Source organism: Suillus subaureus (assembly GCF_016647635.1).
Source record: "Suillus subaureus strain MN1 chromosome Unknown BJ212scaffold_14, whole genome shotgun sequence".
NCBI classification, from domain to species: domain Eukaryota; kingdom Fungi; phylum Basidiomycota; class Agaricomycetes; order Boletales; family Suillaceae; genus Suillus; species Suillus subaureus.
Window position 1 is genome coordinate 289802 of NW_024538570.1, and position 24911 is coordinate 314712.

At 46.5% G+C, this 24911-nt stretch overlaps 7 protein-coding genes across 7 annotated transcripts; 3 read left to right on the forward strand and 4 right to left on the reverse strand.

Annotated features, from left to right (window-relative positions):
• Positions 1-759: 759 nt before the first annotated feature.
• BJ212DRAFT_1351129 (peptidase C14, caspase domain-containing protein) lies at positions 760-2941 on the reverse strand. Its single transcript, XM_041335526.1, has 16 exons — positions 2658-2941; positions 2520-2605; positions 2400-2460; positions 2272-2334; positions 2184-2221; positions 2079-2129; positions 1957-1993; positions 1848-1904; positions 1775-1801; positions 1520-1722; positions 1393-1464; positions 1320-1338; positions 1225-1270; positions 1090-1174; positions 1016-1036; positions 760-964 (listed from the first exon to the last, which is right to left on the reverse strand). Exons 1-16 carry the CDS (start codon positions 2821-2823, stop codon positions 938-940), a joined length of 1059 nt encoding a protein of 352 aa, XP_041193555.1. The 5' UTR covers positions 2824-2941; the 3' UTR covers positions 760-937.
• A 3078-nt stretch (positions 2942-6019) lies between these two features.
• On the forward strand, positions 6020-9818 carry BJ212DRAFT_1270444 (rab-GTPase-TBC domain-containing protein; the record flags this gene model as incomplete). The annotated part of the gene is made up of 17 exons (XM_041330891.1): positions 6020-6214; positions 6269-6433; positions 6481-6758; positions 6806-6852; positions 6901-7220; positions 7270-7301; positions 7347-7418; positions 7467-7604; positions 7659-7745; positions 7851-7916; positions 7962-8421; positions 8472-8753; positions 8800-8969; positions 9019-9235; positions 9288-9617; positions 9668-9731; positions 9790-9818. 17 exons carry the CDS (start codon positions 6020-6022, stop codon positions 9816-9818), a joined length of 2952 nt encoding a protein of 983 aa, XP_041193556.1.
• Positions 9819-9898: 80 nt separating this feature from the next.
• Positions 9899-11430, reverse strand: BJ212DRAFT_153709 (WD40-repeat-containing domain protein). Its single transcript, XM_041341821.1, has 7 exons — positions 11115-11430; positions 10895-11058; positions 10716-10842; positions 10561-10663; positions 10450-10515; positions 10139-10392; positions 9899-10088 (listed from the first exon to the last, which is right to left on the reverse strand). Exons 1-7 carry the CDS (start codon positions 11380-11382, stop codon positions 9979-9981), a joined length of 1092 nt encoding a protein of 363 aa, XP_041193557.1. The 5' UTR covers positions 11383-11430; the 3' UTR covers positions 9899-9978.
• Positions 11431-11543: 113 nt separating this feature from the next.
• Positions 11544-12434, forward strand: BJ212DRAFT_1480377 (P-loop containing nucleoside triphosphate hydrolase protein; the record flags this gene model as incomplete). The annotated part of the gene is made up of 4 exons (XM_041340074.1): positions 11544-11741; positions 11790-11882; positions 11936-12075; positions 12122-12434. The coding sequence occupies 4 exons, from the start codon at positions 11544-11546 to the stop codon at positions 12432-12434; spliced, it is 744 nt and encodes a 247-aa protein (XP_041193558.1).
• A 1170-nt stretch (positions 12435-13604) lies between these two features.
• Positions 13605-15002, reverse strand: BJ212DRAFT_1351166 (uncharacterized protein). The gene is made up of 12 exons (XM_041335527.1): positions 14867-15002; positions 14730-14802; positions 14630-14679; positions 14538-14581; positions 14459-14478; positions 14355-14407; positions 14217-14299; positions 14081-14170; positions 13880-14022; positions 13807-13831; positions 13725-13754; positions 13605-13676 (listed from the first exon to the last, which is right to left on the reverse strand). The coding sequence occupies exons 1-12, from the start codon at positions 14950-14952 to the stop codon at positions 13633-13635; spliced, it is 741 nt and encodes a 246-aa protein (XP_041193559.1). The 5' UTR covers positions 14953-15002; the 3' UTR covers positions 13605-13632.
• Positions 15003-19556: 4554 nt separating this feature from the next.
• BJ212DRAFT_1446732 (uncharacterized protein) lies at positions 19557-20938 on the forward strand (the record flags this gene model as incomplete). Its single annotated transcript, XM_041338295.1, has 4 exons — positions 19557-19783; positions 19946-20216; positions 20356-20627; positions 20650-20938. 4 exons carry the CDS (start codon positions 19557-19559, stop codon positions 20936-20938), a joined length of 1059 nt encoding a protein of 352 aa, XP_041193560.1.
• A 2680-nt stretch (positions 20939-23618) lies between these two features.
• BJ212DRAFT_1299310 (uncharacterized protein) lies at positions 23619-24905 on the reverse strand (the record flags this gene model as incomplete). The annotated part of the gene is made up of 5 exons (XM_041332839.1): positions 23619-23783; positions 23811-23890; positions 24134-24213; positions 24514-24622; positions 24653-24905. The coding sequence occupies 5 exons, from the start codon at positions 24903-24905 to the stop codon at positions 23619-23621; spliced, it is 687 nt and encodes a 228-aa protein (XP_041193561.1).
• Positions 24906-24911: the final 6 nt, after the last annotated feature.

Consider the following 24911-nt stretch of genomic DNA (forward strand, 5'->3'; position numbering starts at 1 on the left):
TTACGTGATGTGACTGACGCTCTGAGGATGAGTTAAGCCAAATGTCCGGCACAGACTCGGAGGATCTACGGCAGTACTTCCCAAAACCTCTTTTCTTGCAAGGACTACAGTCAAGTTATCATAGCACGTGTCTTACTCGACCATCCGACGTCGCCATGCACCTCTGCACAAGGTTCCAACTTGTGTCGCCGCAGCTTTCCGCGCTGAATCAGATCAGGTGCGCTCGTTACTTATCAACCACCTTCAATGTGTCTGCCTGACAATCTCGGTCGGATGGCATCGGCACCTCAATTGTTAGACTAGACCCAGCGCGGGCCTAGGTTGATCATGTCCTGCTTTTCATGTGGAAGTGCTACTTCAACACATCACCATGAAACCTGAACGATCTGGCGGACGTTCTTCCTCTGCTCGTTTCTCGCCTCTCTGTCATGACGTTGGGATGCATTGCTCACTGTACCATCGCCTGGTTCATCCTCTAGACTTCCAAGGTCGGATGGGTGTCAGACTTAGTTCAATAGTTTTACTTCTCCTGCTACCTTATGTGCAAAGCGCACAAACACCCCTCACCCAAGCGGTCGCAGCATTTTGAGATCCTTAACGGCCTTTGAGCATGCTAGCTGAAAGTTCAGATATAATCAGTACGACTATCCGGTATTTGCGCATTTTCCTGTCCCCGAACATTAATATTGTGTATGAGTTGGTTTGGTGGAACCCCAGAACCCTCGTGACTGCTGCTTATTTGACCTAGTGTTTTCAGTGAGGGAATATTAGTGCTCGCTTTACACGTCTTTCAATTTGTCCTCAAGACACAGGAACGGGTCTAAATTTACCAGTAGTAAAAGCTAGTCTCCCCAAAAGTAGGTCATCTCCAGTTATCAGCAGTTGATAAAGTAAATGTTGAGCTTCAGCTACATGAGGTTTCCCGTCAGCGTATGCTTCATAAATCAACCATCTGCAACATATCCTGAGTCACATAAGTAGACCACTCAACATACGATCTACGGGTTACCCTCACCAGGCGGTAGTGACTCGAATACTGCACGAAAAAACCTTAGTGTGACGAACTTCACTGGGCTATGTCGAACGCACCGAAGGCCGTTGAGAAATCAGGTTGCTGTCTTCATTCTCTTTTTCGACACTATTCAGCTTCCGAGTTATCCCGTCAACCTTGTGCCTGTACAGAGTGCGTCAGCTCCTCCAATGAGAGAGACAAGTGTCACCCACCGTATGTAAGAGAGTAGATCATAATACGAAGCCTTAGGATTGCGTTCTACGAAGAATAAGTTACGGGCAATCGTTTCTCTAAATAGGCTTCTTACCGAGGTAGTCAATGAAAAACTGGACCACCTTCGGTCAGACCAGAAATGTCATGTTCAGAATATTGTATTGTACCTTCGTTACAGTTTCACCTGTGACGTTGTCGTCACATGCCAGCTCATCATCCCTGCACGCGGACAACGAAACCTTAGGATGATCCAGTTCAAATTTCGATGAAGATATCAATAAGAGAAACACGCACGACGTGGGCCTTGACCCACTCCCCTGGGAGTGTCAGAGGACAGTCAAGAGTGCATTTAGGCAGGTAAGTATCAGGGGAGGATGCTCTGGGCCCAAGGCCAATGTTGTCAGTTGTCAACGACCCAAATCTTGCCTGAGAGTCATCGTTTATTGAAGACTGATCCTCGGAGCTGTCCTTCAAAAATCTGGCGCTAGGGCTTTCGCCTGTACGGCAAACATTCAGGTAATACTTAACGGAGTGATCGGAAACACTTACCGAAGCTTTTCGTTTTTCTTCCCAAACCTAGAGTCAACATTAGAGCGAGCACACGATCAAGAATAACCCTCACCTGACAGGACTTTGAAGGGCGCCGACCATAACTCGTTACACTTATAATGCTCCAAATCTTTGACAATCGGATGAGTGCGGAAACGAACCCAAACCATAGATCTACATACCCAACATGGTGTGAGAGTGGCAACAATCCCATAATGCCTGTTCACAGAACGATATCGTTAGGACTAGGTAGGACTTCGATGACAATAATTATGATCATAATAAATCAAATCAGAACACGCACGAAAAGCTTGGCGCCTTGAGGTAATGGATCAACGAGGCGTTCCTTCAACACCTTGAGGGTTGTTCAGGGTCATGAACTGGTCGACAACGTACGGCCGGAGCTTACATTATCTATGATGCGCTTGCCAGTGTAGGTGAGTATAGCTACATCCAAGAAATTAATACGCATTCAAGAAACGAGGGTTTCACACTACCTTCATCTTCACCATCGCTTTCGGTGTTGTGCTTGCAAGTAACCTGGTCTCCATATCCAAAGTCTGAAGGAAAGTTAGCGCTCGAAATGATAGACACCGGTGTCACACCATCACAAGGCCTTACTTACAGTGGAAGAATAAGTAGTCATGTGGTGATGTACGTCGGACCATGGAGCCAATCTCACGCAGCTACGTTCTATGATTAGAGATGCTACAGAACATATTAATATCAAATTTAGGATGCTTACTATATTCGCTCTACTGGGATAAAGTTCTGGAAGAATATTCTTGTGATGCATCATAATTGTGATGTTTTCAGGTGGGTAGCCACGAGCTGCAGTGAAGTATTGATAAACCAAGAAATATCAATCGTAAAATGTACATGCAGTTGACAAGGAAGTCTCTCATTCTGAGAGCATCCACGTGTGCTTGGGGGAGACTGGGGAAACCAGCTGCTTTCTCCACGGCAACAATAAGTGCCCTGCGTACTTCTACCTTCCACTCTGATATCTTCTTATCATCACCACCACCGGGAATGTGCCTGGCATCCATAGAGAAGGTGACACAGTTCACGCTCTCGGAGTGCTTAAATATGGCTATGGTTCGCCGGTCAGAGAGCTAATAGACGTTGAACTAAGGAGAGAGTCTCAGCGTTCAGGAAGAAACAACTATCATTGATAATACCTAAGGAGAGAGTCTAGAGACGAAACTAAAGTAAGACAAAGCCGGCGTGCAACAAGGAACATACCTCAGCGTTCAGGAAGAAACAACTGAGCTATAAACAAACATAGACGGAGAGATTATAAGGCGAAGTACGTATAGCGTCCGTGATGACCAAGATATAAAAATAGGTGACAATGTTGCACATCCAACAGGAGCTGCCAGAGGCGGACATGGTTGTCACGGGATGCGGAGGCAATCATAGTGCCACCAAAGTTAACAGCAATGGCAGTGATACCCTCTGTATGGCCCGTCCAGGGATTCCCAACCTGTGTCCAGGTTGATGCATCCCACTCTCATATGGTAGGATCGCGATGACCGCCCGCTGAGAGAAGACAGGTACTATCAGGCATCCACGCAAGTGAGATATTGGATGATATGGGACCCTTCAATTTGCAACGGATTTCCTCGTGCTTGAATCATAAATTGCGATATTGAGGTCTGTCGCAATTGCAAGAAATTCTCCAGACGGCTAATACCGAACGCAGCAGACCAAGTCACCACATTGGATTGGATCTCCTTGTACATGCCATGTTGTCGTGCTCCATAGTTTTATCGTTTGGTCGAACGAGCCGGCCGCTTGCCATCATTGTACAATCTGGAGAAAAGTCCAGGGAGCAAATACATTTTGAGTGGGCATCGATGCATTCATGGGATGGAGTAAGAGGTTCGCCTGTTTTTCCGTGCCAGGCGATGAGCTTTCCCTCCTGATCACCGCTGGCTATCAACCGTCCGTCTCGTGATACCGCAACTGCGTGCACGTCGCTGCGATGCCCTTCCATTTCCTTCAACACAATGATGTCTCTCAAGTCCCACAGACACAGCGTTGTGCCCGATCCCGTCACCATGCATCGTCTATGGGGGAAGACTGCGACAGTCTTTATTATTCCTTCAGGATCTTCTTGATATACTCGAACGGGTGTGGTGATTGGAACGACTTCCGACATTTTTCTGGAGCTTGATCGTGTGTTCCTTCAACTTGAAGCAGCTGGTGGTGGTCCGAAGTAGATTGGCTCCCAACAGGTGGGAAACTGTACTGACGTTATTTGGTACGAGTCACGCGAATTGCTTCCACTTCGTCTGAAAGGTACTACCGAGTCCTTTTTTTGTATCTTCATTGTCGAACTACACGACGTCCTACCAAGTCAAAACCAAGCCCTCATTAACATTCCGCCCACGACTGAACCCACTTTCAATCCTCCTTATTACTTTGCTTCATTACATCATTATCCTGGATAGCTGGAAGGCTAATATTCCATCAGACTTGAGGCTTGAAGGAAGGTCCTTCCATATCACCTTGGAATGTAATTCGTGATCCTCACCCTATCTTAACTCATCAGCGCAAAAAAATTTGATGTCCCTTTCGAGCACATTGCCGCAAGGTGTTTACACATCCACCAACGTCAATTCCAGGAGCCGCTGGAAATAAGCCATCAGAGTCTTATTATCCAATGAACCTGTGCGGGACGATGCTGTGGCCTTGTAAAGTCCATGGAGACTTTCGGATCCCGTTGGAGAATGAAACTTCGTGGCATGACCTACTTGATCATGGAGATAACCTTTCGGCGAGTAACCCGCTTCTCATTCATGCAGATGTATGAAAACTCCGTGAATCCAGAGGCCGCTGTTGTACATACTTGCTACAATCAGGACGGCGCACTGTTTGATGTAGGTGACACCAGCCTGTCTGATTTCCTTTGCTGACAGAACGCCAATTGTAGTCTATCGTTGAATGTGAGGTCGCTTAAGACACAGGTGCAGGTTACGCATGATTTGCGGAATACATGATATGTAAGAGGGCCCCTGACATGAACGACGCTGTGGAGCATTTTCAGTGCTGGATTAGTGTCAGGTCGACTATCATGCAGCGGATCTCACCAACTTCGCGTGCACACGCTTGAGGGCTATATTCGCAAGGATCTTCCCGCTAATGCATCGATCTTACGACTTCTCTCTTTCGCAATACCCCTGCGTTGCAATGCCACCTCAGTCACGCATCACTTCTATCATCTCGCCGAAGCACTGGTCTGGCGCTACACCACGGATCATACCTCCGACGAATCCGCGCAGCTGTGTTGCAAATTACTGTTTTTCCCTGTCCAGACGCCTCCTACCTTAGGAGCATCGGCGTAGACAGTGCTGTCGAATATGTGATCAGCGGATGCAACCATCTTCTAATAGACGCATTCGATGAAGGCACCGGATTCTCACATGAATCCACATCCTTCATGAGCACATCAGAACACGACATCTCGTGTCAATCTCACGGTTGTCCGATGAAGACTCCTAACCTGCGATATTCCTAGTTTTCGCAAGCGCTGAAGCGAGTCACAAGTTCTTCCATTAAGTGGATGGAATATCTAAAATCAATTAATAGGCGTGGAAAGGGGACTGCAGAATCTGCATTTGGGGGAGAGCATGAGTGATCTTTGAGGTGATCCTAGCACTATCGGACAATTGACTTGAATCGCTGCTCAAATCGATCCAGAGAATGGGGTCATGGACGTAATGTCCACGATTATGTAGTATGCACTGATCAGTCTTCTGACATGTGTTGCTTTCGTCCTTATGTTTCTTGCGATGCTGTAATTTGTTGTAATCAATATTCGTCTTGGGTTCTTGTGGGTTAGGAGTGCAGCCTCAACCCGTGCTGAGGTATTTAATAGCCAACGATTGGTGAATAGGAAGAATAATGCTGTTTGTGTACTAGCACGGCCTTGATCCTATAGATTATAAACGTTGCATGAGCAGAACATTGGCGGGCGTCTGCATGTGACACGGGAGTGATGGCTCTATTTGTAATTGTACTGCAACTTCAGGGACTTATAACATCGCCACCACAACGTGGGCCTCCGAGTTAGCACAATCCATCCTCCGAGTTAGCACAGTCCATCCAACGAAGCTAAGCTTTCACAGTGTCGGACATCTTCTCTTTCTTTCACCGTCCAAGTAGTCCACATCGGGCACTGCTCCTGGTCTCATTGAAAGCGTTCCAAGAGCGTGCACGAGCGTCGATAGAGTGTCTGACATGTCCACAATATCCACTCAGCTGCGCAACTTCAAGGAACCTACTAAGGATCAGCTGACTCATGTTTTCTTCTCAATACCGGAGGTGCCTCCTGTGCCTTCCAAGGACACGGAGAAACAAGTTTCTGGAGATATAGAGAAGATGGAGATCAACGCCATTCTCAGCTTCGGTGCGCAAGAAGTGGAGGACTCATATGTGAGTGGCATGTTCTCGTCCACGTACGATATCTCATCGTTGGATTGGACTCAGGCAGGAAAGTTACACTTGCTTCCACCATATCTCGCATTTTCCTCCCTGGATCGCAAGTCCGTCAGGTTCACATTGCCCCTCTCCACAGTACGACGCGTCGAACGCCTCAATGCGCGTGCTGGAGTTTACGCCTTGAGTCTCTCCACTTGGCACGGCATGAAGATAGTAAGTGACGATGTCGTCGTTTGATGCCTTCATTAACACCTGTATAGATTGTGCAGTTAACCTCCCTTCGACCCACCGCCGACCTATTTTGCAGCCTCTTGCGGGAAGCACTCAAAGCGGAGCTGCAGCGTGGTCACATGAAAGCTGTGAAAGGCTTTGTGAAGACTTGTTACTCTGAAGGGCTTGTGTCGCTATCGGGTGTCTCAGACAACGAGCGGGAGGATGGAAGTCTTATTACGGAGACAAAAGAAGGATGTCCGTCTCCAGAAACGGAATTCCATGGTGGTCTAGGACTGCAGTTTAAATTCCCTGGTGACCCAAAAAAGTTGATCTTTTCATGCGTGCTTCATGCCTTGCACTAACGCGTTTCAGGTTGCGCGAGGCTTCAAAAATCAAGCTATGGACGACATATTTAAAGAGTACGCCTTATAGTTGTGTTGCATATGAAATGATTGACCATGATGTAGATCACGGCCGCAATCTTACATTACTAAGATACCCACAGTGTACTCGACTAGTTCAGGTCGGCCTCCCTAATCGTCTTCGTGGTGAGATGTGGGAGACATTGTCCGGATCTATATATCTTCGTTACTCCAATCCTGGAGTATACGATCAATTACTGTTGGATATTCAAGGGACGAATAGTACAAGTTTTGAGGATATCGAGAAGGACTTGCACAGGAGTCTTCCGGAATATGCAGGCTACCAAGCTGACGAGGGCATCAGCGCTCTTCGGAGAGTACTACAAGCCTACTCGCACAGGAACCCAGAAGTTGGCTATTGTCAGGTACGTTTTTCTCGTGTTTTGCCATTCATTGATTCTGATTCGTGTCTAGGCGATGAATATACTGGCAGCTGCGATTCTAATGTAAGTGTTTCGCTTTCACGGAATGCTTATCTCATGTTGGTGAAGTTACATGTCAGAAGAGCAAACCTTCTGGCTTCTCGAAGTTCTGTGCGATAGACTTCTGCCTGGCTACTACAGGTATGTCCTGCCTACCAATATGCTGTTGCTACCACTAAACGCACCTAGCCCAACCATGCATGGAACACTTCTAGATCAACGAGTTTTCGAGTCTCTTGTGACACGGTGCTTGCCAATGATAAGCGATCACTTCCAGGCGGTAGATGTACAGCTCTCGGTTGCGTCTTTGCCATGGTTCTTGAGTTTGTCAGTGTTCATGACAACCTGTGCTCTACGTCGGACATGACTCGCTCTTCCCAGGTACATAAATAGTATGCCTATGGTTTTTGCCTTTCGCATTGCGGACTGCTTCTTCTGCATGGGTCCGAAGGTGCTTTTCCAAGTAGGGTGAGTCTTTTCTTGTCATTCCGACCTTTTGCATGACTCAAAGTCTTGTCAGACTGGGTCAGTGCACCTCGCTTATAATTCAATATATCCGCCTGACTTGTAGAGTAAAGCCATTCTCAAGATTAATGGTGAAAAGTTATTGCAAATTCAAGATGATGGGGGATTCTTAAGGTGGGTTAATTCCAACCCTTGACGGCTTATACTCACTATGATTAGCTTGATGCGCGAATACTTCGCCTCGCTTGGTGACTCTGCTCATCCAGAGTCCGCAGATCCTCGAACAAGGGCGATAACACGCTTCCAAGAGCTACTTCTCGTCTCGTTCCGGGAGTTCGCTGTGATTTCCGACGAGACAATTCTCTCCGAACGTAGAAAGTACAGAAACGAAATCGTCAACAGCATCGAATCCTTCTCTAAGCGCTCGGCGATCAGAAACTTGAAGACGCTCGGAAGATTTACCAAGGAGCAAGCTGGGTTCATATACGATGCTTTGTACAAGGCCATGTGTGAGGTTCCGCCACCACCGGCTGTTGCTCCACCGCCATCGCTCTTGACCACGAATGATGGGAACCAAGAACGAGCAGAGACTAGGATTGGTATACCGACTTTCCAAGTTTTTCTCAGTGAAATCTTGACCTGGGCACGGAGCGAGAAGATTGTGATCAATGGTTTCCAGGTAGTCCTATAATCTTTATGTCTTGATTACTGACCTTGACGCGAATAAAGCAACGCATCGACCGCGAGGTTGCAGAACACGAGCTCATCGACCGTCTCTTTTATTTTTGGGACACCTCGTGCAACGGCTCTTTGTCGTTCCAGGCATGCTTCTTGATGAACGAACAAAAAATTAATGCTCACGAATACCCCCAGGATCTCGTGTCTGGTCTAGATGGTGTAATGCTCAATGATTTGATGGAGAACATTGAATGGTTCTTTAATCTGCACGACAATAATAAAGATGGGTATTTAACCAAGGATGAAGTCCTGACTCTCTCCGAGTCGTTTCTTGTCAGTCTATCCACTTTTTCTGACGTTCGTGACTGACTAGCCATAGTTCATTTTCCGTCATGAGATCGGCGACGCCTACCTAGGAGCCGTCAGCAAATTTATGACCAACGCTTTCGAGTATGGTGATAGTCTTCTGCCACAGCATACCGATAGCAAGACCGGAGCAACAGGACCTCAAACCATTGGGCACAACCAGCCATACCTCAACCTTGCTACGTGTGTTACCCCGTATGACCCCACAGAATCAATCTTACGTTTCCTATAGGTTCCGGATGGTCGTTCTGGCTGACGAGGTCTTGGAGTCGTTCTTCGAAACCGATCTTTCTGCCTCATTCAGGCTGGAGCCCGTTCCTGACCTTGAGTTACCTCCGGCATCAAGCGGCTTCTTGGGTGACCTGTGGTCTAACATCGCTACCCAGGACAACAAGAAAATGTTCAACAGACTGAGCGACGAGCTTGGTAAGACCATAGGCAAGCATCAGGTATGACAGTTAGTATAATTATCACTCGACAAAGTTAACATTTTGCTTGCAGGTTATCTATCGTCCTACAATCGGACGATTCACAAAACTCGAAGAACCGACGGCCCGGGAGTCGCTCATTTCTCCACCGACCAAGACCACCTCGGGAAGTTCTTTGGATACTGTTTTAGTATCAAGCTCGTCTTCAACTCTCGACGCGTCATCTATCCACGACAGTGGTCCGTCGTCCGCATCAGTGTTTTCTCCGATGCCCCACTTCAAAGCGGTCAATGCGGCATTCATGGAGCGCACGCCGTTTGCCATCGACGACGCAGGTGATGATGACGACGATAGTGATTTAGACATGGTCCATGGTGAAGATGATGATCAAGTTTTGGACGAGGTGAGTGATTTTCTTCATGCAAGTATATTCGATGATGCTCAATGCCGTAGGTGGATGCCTTTTTGGAGGCGCATGATTCAGGGCTTACTGAAGCGGACAAGGAGGTTGCAAAGGGTAAGATATCAGTTTTCGTCTGCATGCATAACCTCTGATCATGTTCAATCAAACTCAGATCTTCTTCATGCTGAACCTGTCAAGTAAACGGGTGTTTCGTGTTAAAACTCTCACGTTTATGCTATTGTTCAGCTTTTCATGCATTTGCGAGTTATATATCAAGTGTAGGATAGTGTACAAGACAAATAAACCGATACTAGGACTAGGTATGCAGTACCAGCACACAATGCACATCTGTCACGGTCGATCAGCATGTCGACCCACGATCAGACCATATGCGAACTGTAAGGTCTGGCTCGATGGAGCCAGACGCAATCATGTTTTGCTGTGGGTGAGTAGCCACAGCGACAACAACACCTGGACACCCAATTAAGTTGTCAAACCCGGCAAGGAGATATGATCCTTACCTTCATGTCCTTCAAGAATCTGCACTACCTCACGGCTTTGAAGATCCCATATATAAACCTTTTGGTCTTCGCTCCCAGAAACAATCCATTTCCCCCCAGTAACACTGAAACAGGCCGCTATACAGAACTTCTCATTGCGATGACCTGTGTATGTTTTCAAGCAGCGCGACGTGTGATAGTCCCATAATCTGATTGCACTGTCATGAGCAGTTGAGAGAATGTACTTGGAGTTGGGTGAGAACTGTACGTGTTGGCTGAAGATCCATAAGAGATTAGAGAACCAGATGAGCAGTGGCAGCTGATGGACATACCATACAGCATCGTGTCCTTCAGCGAGGGTTTTCAAACATTGACCCGTCGTGGTGTTCCATATCCGGCTGTAGTTGCGTCAGACAGGTAAAGAAGTAATAATTTGGACTCACATTAGCCCATCAAGAGCACACGAGACAATCAGGGTGGCGTCTCTGTTGAAGTGTACGGCAGTAACATAGTCAAGATGCGCATGCAAAGTCTTCATGCATTTTCCTTGGCTTGATGTGAGAGACTGGACAGCTGAATGCAAGCAACCTTTGCGCACCTCTTGCGACATTCCATATTCGAACATCACCATCACAACCTCCAGAAACAAGGAGGTTGGATGCAGTGTTGTAATTTACACAAAACACGAAACTCGAGTGCCCTTTGAGATGTTTCGTTGTTAACCCCTGACTTGCGGTATGAGTCGACCGGAGGATAATTCCGCCATTGATGACTTACAGAATCAACGTTCCATATCCGTACACTGGTGTCATCAGACGCTGATGCGAGATATACACCGTCCGTTGACCACGCGATATCTGATAGTCCTTTGGTATGGCCACTCAAATTTCTGATTAAATCCCCTGTGAATGGAGACCATATTTTTACCAGATTATCTGCAGCTACACAAACAAGAACTAATTCAAACACAACCAGTCCTAGTGAGCTGCATACGAACCGCAAGATGCAAGTAGCGTTCCATCAGGACTGAATTTGACGGCAGATATAGATTGCGTGTGTCCCCTCAGTGTGTGACGAAGTTCATAATTTGGTCTTTCTCTGCCTGATGTTGCTGGCGGAGGCGCTTGAGGGACTGGCTGCGGTGCTGGCTGGGGAGGTTGTGGTGCAGGAGGATGATTGTCTGGTACCTGAGGGTCGTCCTCAGTTGTTTGAGAAGCATTATCATCATCAGTTGTAGAATCGTCCATTCCGGCGAGTGGATCCATGACGATTTATACCAGATGTGGAACTTCAAAAAGGTGTGTACCATAATTCCGCCGTTGATGGCGTTTGCGTATATTTGTCAGAGCCTTGTGATTTCAACAAACCACAACAACATTCAGTGGTCATTTTTCTTTCTTCATGAAGTTGGGACGTTGCAGGCTCCATGCTGGCATCTACTCCTAATGTAGCTGCGATCTCAAGAGCACTTCACGTACTTCCTACGTTACGGGCAGGTGGCAGTGGCAGTTCGAGGTGTATATCGTCCAGAGCCAATGTTATTTTCAAGGATGCGAAGTCCGTAGAATTTCTTGCTGCTGTTGGTGATAAAGAATCTCTTTCTTTGCTAGATGGGCTTCCTGAGGTAAGTCACTTATATATCGAGCACTCCACATGGTGCAGGCTTGTGAAGGTAGTTGTAACAGGTCGAGCAAATGTTGGAAAATCATCCTTGCTTAATTCTGTGATCGGGCGTAGAGATCTTCTTTTCACCAGCAAAAAAGCTGTGAGTCGTTATGGACTTAGCGCTGTATTCCACTACATGCGGGTTTTGCGCAGGGCCGAACACAAACACTCAACTTTTTCCGTGTTGGATCTCCCCCTGGTCGCTTGGTCGTCGTCGACTCTCCGGGATATGGTGCCAGGGGCCGACCCGAGTGGGGTGCCCTTTTCAACCATTATCTAGAAACTCGGAAGCAGTAAGTTTCTCATGCCATTTTATGTGCATTTAACACCGTGTTACAGGTTATGCCGCGTCTTTATCTTGATATCCGCTGCCCATGGTATGAGTGCTACGGACGAGGCAATGCTTTCTTCGTTGAATGCTCAAATCCAGTCGCTCGACGGCACCTGCTGGACACTTCAAGCAATCATTACTAGGGCCGACGCACTGAAAACAAACGGTCGCGCTCAAATGAATCAGATCGAGCAAGATATCTTTCGCATTGCCCCAACATGCTTACCCCCTATCATCACCTCATGTCCGTCCAAGGGAATTGCTTTTGGCATCGATGAAGTTAGGAAGTCGATTTCTCATGCATGTGGAATTCTCCCATAGAGACCTTACTCCCAGTAACTGCCGTTCGAATCGATTATATGTTCCGGTAGACTAGAGGGAAGGGCCGAACTTCGTTGGCAGGACCTTGTCTACCTTTCATCGTACTATTTACTTGTCAAATGATAGATTGGTATTTGCTTTGGCAAGATCTTTGCCCTAATTTGTGTGGTGACCATGTAATTTCTTATACACGAAACATCACGATAGAAATGCAGAGTTGAACCAGGAAACACAATTTGTACAGTATGATTCGAGTCAGCGGGGGCACATGTCGTCGGACAAATGTTGCACGGGCGACAAGCCACAATACTGCTGGATTCTGGGTTCGAACAGTACCGTGCCACAATTACTGTGCAACGTTAAAGAGCTGATCTTGATTGTAAGACTGAGCACGTACAAGTCAGCCTCTGATTGGGGTTTTCCTTTTCTTTCCGTTGTTTGGTGGAAGGGCCCACAATGATTGAAGCGGTGACATTTGAACAGGTTGGTTGATATAGTAGCTGTGGGCGGAGCGAGGACAATGACTTCTCACAAGACCACATTGAAGATGTCATGACTTGATACGATGAATCGTCGATGATGATAAATAGTCATATGCGCTTCGACAAGTGCACCTTCGAGTTTCGATTGAATCAAAACTCGGAAGTCGCACTTGACTCAGTGGGATGAGATCATAGTTTCCATCATATGCAGGCACAGGTAAAGGACATGCGTTAGTGGGAGGAGGCTCTGTCGAACACGAAATTCCCATCACTGAAACAATGTGCGAAGCTGTGCTGATTTTTTCCACAGCTCGATACTTTCATCGACTTCCGACTCATAGAAACAATATAGACAAGTCTAGCCACAAGTCGAATCCGAAATCCGAATCCTCATGAAACTAGGGATGATGCAGTACTTGAGGTGATTCTAAAGAAACACTCTCTTGGGCTTCAGCCACGGACAGGGACCTGAACGCACAATGAACCACCGTACACGCATCTCAAACAAAGAACTTTTACCATGGTACCTGCAACGTCAGTTGTCAGAGGTTGCACTTTACCCGACGAGGTGCTTTCACTATTTGTTACGAATGAGACTGGTGACACATACAAATGAAAAAAAAGGAAAAACCTTTCATAATTGGATGAAGGACGGAGAAGCGAGAGGACCACTTGGCTAGATGAAATCGTGCTGCAAATGAAAGTAGGTCATGCGTCTAAACCGGAAACCGTGACGAGAGTCCTGACCAGATGCATGCCGCTTTCGAAAGGTCAGCGATATGAACTCAGTCAAACCACAGGAACATACCAGGCATTCCCAAAATAGCATCCATAATAGCTGACGATACAGACTGAGTGGACGTTATTACAATATAACGAAACAGTCTTACGATTCAGGTTCAAACGATTCAGGACCTACAAAGTTTAGTCTGCGACAACCCTGTAGGGTAACAAGGAACACACCAGTAGGATAAGGTTCACTACGAAATTGAGGACAAAATATATCACCCCTTGTTTCACGAGCGTCTTCCATAGCGTAGAAGACGATGGCATCTTCAAAAGTCCAATAACGGTAAAGACCAAAAGTACCAGATCATACGACATGGCTGCAGTCCGAGGTACTCATCATCACATATCCATTGATCATGAATGCGTCATACGTACTATATATGACCACCGCACTGGCATATGCGGGATTGACAAAATGAACCACGCATATCCCGTTTATGGTGGATGCACGAGCGGTTGTCGGGACTAAAAATAGTCAAATCAATCACACTAACGGACAGCAAATACGCACAGAGAGTGAGCAATGTCCAATGACCTAGTGATAAGAGGACTAGCAAAAGGCGCAGCAAGCAACTGGTCTTCCAAATCAGCCATCTGCATATATATATCATGAGATCGAGTATGGTACGAGAGATAAATATGAGCGTGCGTTCTGATCATCAGGTTTGTTGTGGAGCAGCCGATGGCGATGTTTGTCAAGAACTAGATGATATGAAGGTAAATCAGCAACATAGTAGGTGCTCCCGTGCTCACCATGATCGCAAAATCCATGCCTAAATTGAGGTAAATCTCATCAACGAAGATAAAAATCTACAAAACAGTGAACACTCACTCTGACAACTCATGCTTGTGTGGAAGGGACTAGATCGCATCGCACTGACAGGGGATGTCAGTACACTTGTCGCTTTCTCTCTGTTGGCTCACAGTAAAATGGTCGCAATCAGGAAGCTGAATCTGGCAGTAATGTACGAGAGCTGGGCATGTGTAAGTGACAAACGTCCACCATTTCCTCGAGAACGCGTACCAAAGCCCATCGAAATGAAAGCTGCCTCCGGAGTAATGCTATCTCCACATGTGAGGAGCGTATATATTCCCAGCTACAAACGCAGACGCAGGCCAATTGGTACCACATCTAAGAGCATTACAACGCGCAGCACTTACCTATATAAGCCAAAAATAGCATACAACAACTGTACTGAAAGCATCTCCAATTTCACTTCAAAGCCAGGATCGTTCCAGTCCACCATAGTGGTAATTGGGTAGAAATGGTAGGTACGTTGAGGGTGTTGCGGGAGTGGCCCTGTTGACTGGAAAATCTCCTGTTTATTAAGACGATATGCGGAGTTGGTACATACAAACAAGTCTCCCACATCAACGTTTTCAACCCTGCGGGGCCTCTGCGGTAGCCAATCATAAACGACACCAAGGATACCCGTGTCCTCGCACTTACGACCCTTTACCTACCATGACCTTGGCGCCATTACACTACCACAATAAATCCGTGTCAGTTAAAGGTTAAAGATGTATAATACAGATCACACCTGGATTTGCCTCTGTAAGTGCCATAGAACGTGGATTCATAGGAGTGGCGTGTGCAACTAACAGAGCATCTTGGTGGCAACACCCACATCCCAGCTTGATCGTCAAAGGCAGGGTCAATGCAAATGATAACACAAGTTCGTTAAATTGTCAGGCAATTTTCATTACTCAAAGGCAAGCACTGGGGCTTGCATCCCTGAGGGGGTTCTTAACAATGGGAGTAGAGATGGTATACGGCATTCACACGGATAGTTGGCGACTTGACATTTTACCCAGGCTAGACATGGATTAGCACGCCTCAATGACTCACTCACTTCAATCGATAAAAATTAAGTAACGACACATGTGGGATGATAATTCTCACGTACCTGATACTAATGGGCAACCTACTCAAGCTCTTATGCCTTCTTCCTAGATGTGACTATCAACATGGCCGTCACTTTCGTTACAGTAGCCAAAACTCACCTTGACCCTTCAGCTCGCATCTAAAATCCACATTATTGACCAGGAGACCTGGTTTTGCAGCCCTCCCAAACATAAGCCTCTGTACATCAAGACGCAATCGATTCCTGTTTCGGGTTGAATTAGTATAATACACACCTCCACTCAAACGCTACTTGAGCAAGAACAAATTCAGAAATCTTTTGGAGAAGGCTGGATTTTTCGTAACTGCCTCCGAGATATAATTGCTTGTCTCCTTCGGTGCTGCAGCAGAAGTGGAGTTGCATATTTTCCCATCTGTACTTGTGACGTCGAGGGTGAGTACTTGAGTAATTGACCTGAGCGTCTATGAAACACAAGTCACGTGAAATACAACGAAGCAGTATAAAAGTGGTCGCTCCACAACGGATCGCGAGCTCGCGAGCGTTGACGGGTGAAGCCGGGCCTTCGTAGCGTTGCCATGTGGAGATTCTCCTGCGCAGTGCTTCCTCCTTAGTGAAGCACTGTGGCCCGTGCACTCCTCTTAAGACGGGACTTCGAAGATTCTCTCTTGCCTCATTTTCTCTTCTCAACCACATCTTCCTGTGTGACGTGCATTCGATTTTTTCGATTCACTTACCATACAATGTCTTCTTCTAATGTTAACATATCTACTGCATCCTCCTCGGCAAATCCCACATCTGCCATATCTACCTTGTCTTATGATCAGACTGTTGTGGAAAATGTGCGTTGGGTTGCTGATAACCTCTTGCTCCAAAATTGTTGCAATGCAGGGGATCTTAATGTTCCTGCAGATGAGCCTATCCTTGCTCTTCCTCCCAACCCTAATGTTCCAGCTAACAAGCTTCATCATTGGGTCGCAGCCTTTGCACAGCTCTCTCTGGCTTCTCAAGTACAAGGATCAGCACTTCTAAACTCTATCATGCCCACTCAAGCTCCATCTTCCTTGCGCCCTAATGTTGTTCCTGTGGCCAAAGTTCTATTTGACAGTTCCAAGGAGGCTGTCTCTTCTGGCACCATCGACTCTACTTACAACTTTAGTATTCACTCCTTCATTCAGGATCTCGCTGACACTGGACAATATTGTCCTCTAATTCTGTTTTCTGCTGAGAACACTGAATGTTTACACCATGAGGGCCATTCCCTCAAGTGTAGCAAAATCCACATCAACGGAGTGTCACACCACCTTCTCAATCTCTCACAGTTCGAGAGTGAACTCAGTCTTGACACCCTTACCTGGCAAGAAGCGTACCAGCAGTATCTCACCTGGATCACTGATGTGGGCGACCAAGCTTCGCTCAAATGCTGGACCAACCATTTTTCACTCCTTTCGAAAGATGAAGCTGTTCACAAGAATTTTCGGGCTATTCTCGAATTTGACATTGAAACTCATCAGAACTATGCTCTTCGCCCACACCAGCATAACCAAGCTGAGTGGGAAGCTCGTCTACAGTGCAAAAAGTACTTGACACTTCAAGATGCCTTCTTCACGGATCATTTGTTTCCTGATCGCCACCCTACCCTGCATGCTAATCATTTTGAGCCTTATGATCGCAATTCTGCTACCAAACAAGGTGGGAAGAGACCATCAGAGACTCCTTCCTCTTCCTTTCGAGACTCTAACAAACCTTCCCAGTCCACCAACCCTCTCTGCATCATCTGTGGGAGACTCGGACATTGTTTCTTGCTCTGCAGTGAAGAGACATCGGCGAAAGGAACACAAAATTTTGTGAAATATGCTTCCAGAAACTTGTGTTGTTGGTCCAATGGCACCCAGATCTGCATCAGTTTCAATCTCAATAATCCCTGTCGTATCTGCAAATGAGACCATCCTGATCAACACTTGTGTTCCTTCTGCGGAAAACCAGAACACGGTGCTCTCTTGTGCCAGTGTACCTGAGGTCTCACGTGAAGACGACTTCTTGATATGGACGCCAGACGTCCACATTTCTTGCTCAGTCCCTCCTCGTCACATTTATTTCAACTCCTTGCAGCATGAGACCTCTTTGCACGACTCTGATTCTGATTATTCCTGCATCAACATGCCTTACTCTGCGGATGGTTTTGATAATCTACTTCAATGCACGAATCTTGTTGATCAATATCCGGAGCTCACTTGGAAGCTTTGTAATGGCTTTCCCATTGGCAATCTCGAACCTCTATCATCTACCTACACTCCCAATAATCTCCCCAGTGCTGACATCTTCAAAACTGTCTGCAATGAGCACATCACAGACAAGCTCACTAAAAAGTGTTTATCTGGGCCTTATACTCACAAGGAACTCTTCACAAAGATCGGACACTTTCATTCTTCGCCTCTCCAGGTTGTTGTCAAAGCAGGCATCAACGGGGAGCCAGACAAATACAGAGTTTGTCGTAATCTATCCTATCAAGGCTCAATGGGTCAATCCATCAATGACAAAATCGATTCGAGTGAATATCCCACAATGTGGGGTACAGCTGTCAAATTCACTGATATTGTATGTCATTCTACCATATATCACCCTTCTTCGCACCATCTCTGTTGTTCATCCTACATCTGGACGCACTTTGTGGATCTAGTCTCAGGTATATCCCCTGATTCTTTTTCTGTTCGAAGGCACAGACAAGGGATCTTACGTTGTTGTGCACATCTTTTGGGTATTCTACCACCATCTCATGCATCTCATACCAGATTTGCAACGCACCTCCAGGAGCCCAGTTTGCTACCTTAGACATTGAGGCAGTGTATCATGGCATCCCTTGCCTCCCAAAACATAAAGCTTACCTCATAGTTTATCACAATGGTAAACTTTACATTGATCATAACATCCCTTTTGGACTCTCATCTGCTACTGGTTTGCAAGGCAAAGTCGCAGATGCAACAGTCGATATCTTGTGTGCTCTCAACATCAAACCCACCAACAAGTGGGTCAATGACGTCTATATCTGGTGTTTCCCAACTCCGCATGGCTTCTATTATGGCCTATCTGATGGTCAAATTCAGTTCTATGACTATGATCTATCCAGCGTCAAGTCTCTCATCGCCAAGGCCAAAGTACCTTGGCATGAGACCAAGGGGCAACCTTTTAGTGATGACAGTGAATATGTTGGTTTCTTCTGGAGTGTGTCCAATAGGACCATCGTTCTTGTTGAGTGGAAATGCTACAAATACATCTCACATCTATCAGATTTCATTGCCTCATTTGAACATGCTCATGTCTCTCTCCACGAGCTCCAGCATGTTGCAGGTTGCCTCACCCATGCAACATTCATATATCCTCAGGGATGTTCTTATCTCTCCAGCATCTACAAAGCCATTGCTTCTTACTCAGATGATCACACACCTCACTGGCTTTGCAAATCTGCCATCTTGGATCTCAAGTGGTGGTTAGAGCTGTTATGTGCTGACACCACGCCCGTTCCTCTCTCTCCATGTCCTCCCACATGCTGATTATGGAATCTGGGTTGATGCCTCCACGGGGATGGGCATTAGGATACTTTGGAACAAATACTGGGCTGCATGGTCCACCATGCCAAAATGGTGTGGCCCATCTTATGACATTGGGTGGCTCAAGGCAGTAGCCATCGAGCTAGCAATCTGCCTGATTCACTCGAAGGGAATCAGGGACACTGACATCCTCATCCAAAGTGACAATCAAGGCGTCATCGTGGCCTTTCAGAAAGGCAGGAGCGCTAATTTCCAAATCAATCTGTGCATCAGACAGGTCTGAGGAGCTACTACGTGAATCCCGTGTGTCTCTCTCTTTCATTTATGTAAACACTTCAATCAACCTGGCAGATCCATGTCTCACGAGGTATATATCCCCCTGCACATCTGCAGTTATCCTCTCCTCCCACCATTCCTAAGCCCATACACTGTTTCTTCTGTATGCAAGAGAACGACCTCTATCGTGAATTCATGAGGGGAGTGGACGTCCAAGCCACCACAGATGAATTCTGGGCAGGTGTTGCCTCCACCCCCTCAGCATTACATGAATCTGTTGCACAATCACTCCAAGTATCTCGTCCTCATACCTCTTGTTTCTGGCCTGGCTCCTTCATCATTCCTTCACATCACTGTCCACCCGTCATCGCTAGCGATAGACTGCTCATGTGGTCAACTCCGGCAGGTCTGGGCTGGCAATCTGACCTCGAACAAAATTTTCCTGACAGCTCCTTATTTCGCCTATTTCAAGTATGCCATCTCACATCTATCTATCTTCACATTCTGATCTTTATGCAGGTCATGATTTGGTCACTAGATCAGGATACTCGTAGCAATTATGGAGCAGGCCTTCTGTGTTTCATGCAATTTTGTGATTCTATCAACATTCCAGAACATGATCATAGGCCTGCTTCAGAAGTTCTCGTTGTGCAATTTGCAGCAGCGCATGCGGGCTCTGCCTCTGCAAAGACTCTTAACAACTGGTTATGTGGTTTACAGTTTTGGCACATCGTTAACGGTGCTCCTTGGTCCTCAGCCTCCTTGCTCCATCACACTCGTAGAGGCTTCTCAAAGATGGTTCCCCATCCACACATCAAGCAAAATGTCCTCCAGTGACCATAGAAGCTTTGTCCATCTTATTCAACAATCTTGACCATACTTCCCACCTAGATTGCACTGTTAGTGCTGTGGCTATGATCGCTTTTTGGTCTTGCTGTTGTTTGGGCAAACTTATCATTCCCAGCTTGGGACTTTTCAACCCTCTCAAACATGTCGTTCGCTCAATTCTCCCACTTCGCATCAACACCTTAACAAACTCTACATGTCTGTTTCCATCCACATCCCCTGGACAAAGACCACCAAAGAGGTTGGTGCAGACATCTCCATCACTGCATGTCCACATCAAACATGTCCACTCACCGCTTTGGAGCATCATCTAGCTGTCAACACCTCCATTCTCAACATCTCCCCCCTCTTCTCCTACAAAGACACATCCACAGACGGCTGGGTCCCTCTGTCCAGACCCTGTCTTTCTCAGGCATTGTAGTGAGGTTTGGGAAGCACAAGGATCTCTTGCCTTGCCAGGGCATGCATTTTGTATAGGCGGTGCTACTGAGCTTCTGCTAGAGGGTATACATCCGGACATTGTTGCTACGCAAGGCCGCTGGAATTCCCGTTCCTTTCTGGAGTACTGGCGTCGCATTGAGACCATTTTGCCACTCTTTTTGTCATCCTCTTTCAACACACAGCGTATCACTGATTTAGATTCAGTCATGAATTCTTTTGCTCAACATCATCATCTTCCACATTCGGCCACATCCTCTTAATCGTCTCTGTCCTCTTCCACTTACCTTAGGCCTTATCACTGTTTTTTGCTAGCAATCTCTTCTGTGCAATGTATCTCGTCTTCGACCTTTTTCACTTGCTCTATGTGTGTGGTCGGTCTCTGAAGGAGACTTGTCTGGTTGTGAGCTGTGCTCTAGTTTGGTTTGGACTTGTGTCTCCTTCAGGCCCAAGGGCTGCTCATGTCCTAGATCAAAACGCACTCAGAAGGTCTGTCTTTTGTTCTCAGATCCCAATTCTCAATTTTAGTCTTCAATCATTCTCCTCTTGGGATTCTTGCTCCGAGCACAAACCTGACACTTCCTTGCATCGGTCTGGCAAAGCCAGACCTTCCCACACAAAAACCGAATCTATAGCATCTCAACTTGCTGTCGATTCATTATTGTCCCCTTCGTGCTATCAGCACAAAAAGTCATTCTCTTAAGCACTGAAGAACTGTATTCCTTACCACATCTCCATACTTAGCATTAGTGAGCTTGTTTGTACAGAGCTCACTCTCCTGGTTCTCCATGCCTCACAATGCAATATACAAAGGCACCCTCACAGCAGCAAGACATCCACAATCCTCCACCTGTTACAGTTACAGTTGCCCCCTATCATTTTCTCTACTATCTTCCTTTGTATTACGTCATGACCGCACTTACATCGTGCCATCACTAGACTATTCCCTTTCTTCGCTCATCCTCATGTATTACAGCACGACCGCCTCATGCCGTCGCTAGCTGACGTCACCTTTCTTATCTCTGACATGACGTCATTTCCCTTATCTCTGACTCGTCTCGATGACGTCATTCCTTATCTCTGACTCGTCTCGATGACGTCATTCCTTATCTCTGACTCGTCTCGATGACGTCATTCCTTATCTCTGACTCGTCTCGATGACGTGTACGTACCGGCCCTAAAGCTGGCCTTACCTATATAAGCAGGTCTTGTACTTAGTTAGACTTCACTTTAATCTACTAGGTTTTACCCAGAACATCCTTCGCTTAAGGACCCCCAATCCTTAAGTGTCTGATATCGATATTCAAATCAGAGACACTCTCTCTGATTTGTCTTAACCAGACCCTTGCATTTGTGAGGCCCCAGACCCTCCACTTTCAACTGTTCAAGATGATTAGCCTCCACCAGGATAACGGGGCAGCTCATCATTCCAATCAAAACACCTATTAAAGAATTTGATCATGAAGGAACCGTAAAATCTGGTAACATACCGTGACAGCACAGAATGCAGGGCACTTCATCTAGAGGAGAGCAGTCATGTGTTGAATTAAAGTTATTGTGGCGTTCATTCTCACGGTGGAAACCAATCTGGACAGCCAACAGAGCATCAGTCACCAACAGCTCCGATTGTCGAACTGAATACGCGCTAGTATATATTTTCGTCAAGATGAATCACATACAGGTAGTTCAACTCGAAGGATCAGTCTTACCGCCAGCTCCGCTAGAACGCATGTTTACAAGAAAAGGCCAAACAGCCGTGATCAGGCAGCTATCTCCTTTGTGATGTCGTGACAATACCAGAGAAGGAGACAGCTGCCTGTCACGGGCCTCACGGCACCAGCATATTCATTGTTACAAGGTCGGAAGATCAGTAGCTCCATCATAGATATCGCAACACCTCAATGCCTCATAGTGATGGACTCATCATTCGAGTCGACGTCTATGTTGCCCTATCACGCTGTGACAATATTCAACTGTTGCAAGATTTCGATGAAAAGTTGCTGATGACACATTCCTACGAACACTTGCGAAATTGCGAATCGAAGACTTGGATGAGTGGTTGTCAAGGTTGGATGTGGAGACGGGTATGATAAGATCCGTACATCCGAGTCAGGATCCGAAGAAGAGCGTATTAGCAACAGCAGTGCATGCGCACCGAGCCCCCGACTCCGACAACTTCTCTTACGCCCATGCTTGGTTCCCAACTTAAACATTTCGCTTCGCGTTTTTCACATTGTTGTTAGCTTTTTGAACTGCAGGATGACGGAGCTACTCGGGTTGCCGCGGACTAGTGACTATCTTTGAATAGGATAATGTTTCTCGAACATTCCCCTTATCCATCTTGTCAAATATTTCTGTACCCATCGACGATGTTCCACAACGTACTAGCAAGCTCTTTCGTATCATCACGCTCTCCAGGCCCATGCTCATAAGCACACCATCACTCCTTTGTGTTCTTGCAGTTTATTCTACAAACCTACATCGACGTTGGTTTAGTATGCCAGAATATGGATGGAAAAGATGTCAGCACGAGATAATACCGACCCCGTGACATGAATGAGTTCAAATACACGCCATACGATTGGACGGGTTATTACATATCTGGAGATCACATGTTCCTGTAGTTACACCACGCATCGAACACTGCCGGGTCTTGATCCAGTAACCCTCGAGTTACGGTTCGCCTCGAAAAAAAAAATGCTTATCCTAGAATCACATATAGCTTCGTCATGATTCGTGCGATCGCCGAGAAGTTGCAGTATAGATCAGTGAGCGTTGCCTCTGTTGCTGGAAAGGGTAGGGAGACTATGCTTCCCAGTTGTCCCAATCAAGTGGACGTATGATACAAGTTGTTTTTCTGCAATGTTCCATCATAAAACAATATGTAGAGTTTTGCAGGAGACAAACATCATAGGCATACCATCGACATGGCGGCGCCTGCATTCAGATTATCGATGCCAGAATGATTCGGGTCCACGCCCGAAAGGAAGCTGAAGTGCAGTGTAGAAGTCCTGAGAATCCGCCACGGAAGCATGTGAGGAAAGCATGTGAGCGGGTGTATCGCGTATCATTTGCAATCCCCACAGTGGGGGACGATTCAACAGATGACTGTAAATGATATGAAATAAGGCTTACCTGGATGTTATCGCAGTTCTCGACGAGCAGACAATGCACCCCTTCGATGAGCTCTGTCTCCTGGAGAAGTATTATAGATACTACGAGACGGTCAGCAAGTATCTCATTCTATCACCGGAAGAGATCCTAAGTCCAAACAAGCCAGCAAAAACAATGTTACATAACGGCGCTCGCAGGATCGGTCCCGAAAGAAATACGGAGTACGGAATAGATTTTCCACGGATTGGGGAAAACTCTGGGGATTGGTGACGAGGCGGAATAGGCTGACCCGAATCATTCAAGATAAGCTGGTTGGACCTGAATTGCGCCTTCAACGGCCTCACTGACACGGAAATGAAGATTACGCCATAATACATTTCGCTGGCCCTTGCTAATACCGTTCTGCAAGGTCCGGCGCCTGATCCTAAATTAGTAACCGGGATGATCAAAGCTTTCCAATAACAAATAAAAAGTGATTTTTTCAAATTCTGGTCCAAGATAGCTGTAAGGGAAACAATTGTACCCACATCAACAACGATGCTCACGAGGCAAGTCTCCTTAGACTATGTTGCCAGTCTACTGGGTGTTACTTGATACAACTGAGAATATTCTCGCAATCTAACGAACACTGAATTTCAACTTATCCTTCATCTCCAGAACCTAGACTGATACACTAATTTACTCTTTGTGAGTAGACACGTCATGATAGGCATCTTAGGCTTACTGTCTGACGACCCTGTTGACCCACGGCATATCTTCTTCTCCACAGTCCACAACCTTGTGTTTAGTCCCTCGCACGCGTTTGACCAATAACACGTTTGCAGTGACACCAGCTGTGTTCGACGTCATTCATACAATCTCACGAATCAAAGCATTTGGTAGCGCGTGTATCAATGGATGTTTTCGAAAGAACGTGCACTCTAGTGCTGCCCACGGGAATGTTCGTAATGAGATTGTACATTTTACGAAGCCGTCCTGTAGGTGAGACAAAGAGATCTGGTCCAAGCTAATTACGCAGTGAGTCACTTGGAGTTGCGGGATGGTGGTTACTGTCTCCACGCCGTCCCGGATTGGGACTAATACAGTGTGTGGAGTTATCGCGCTACTGAGGGACATATTGCA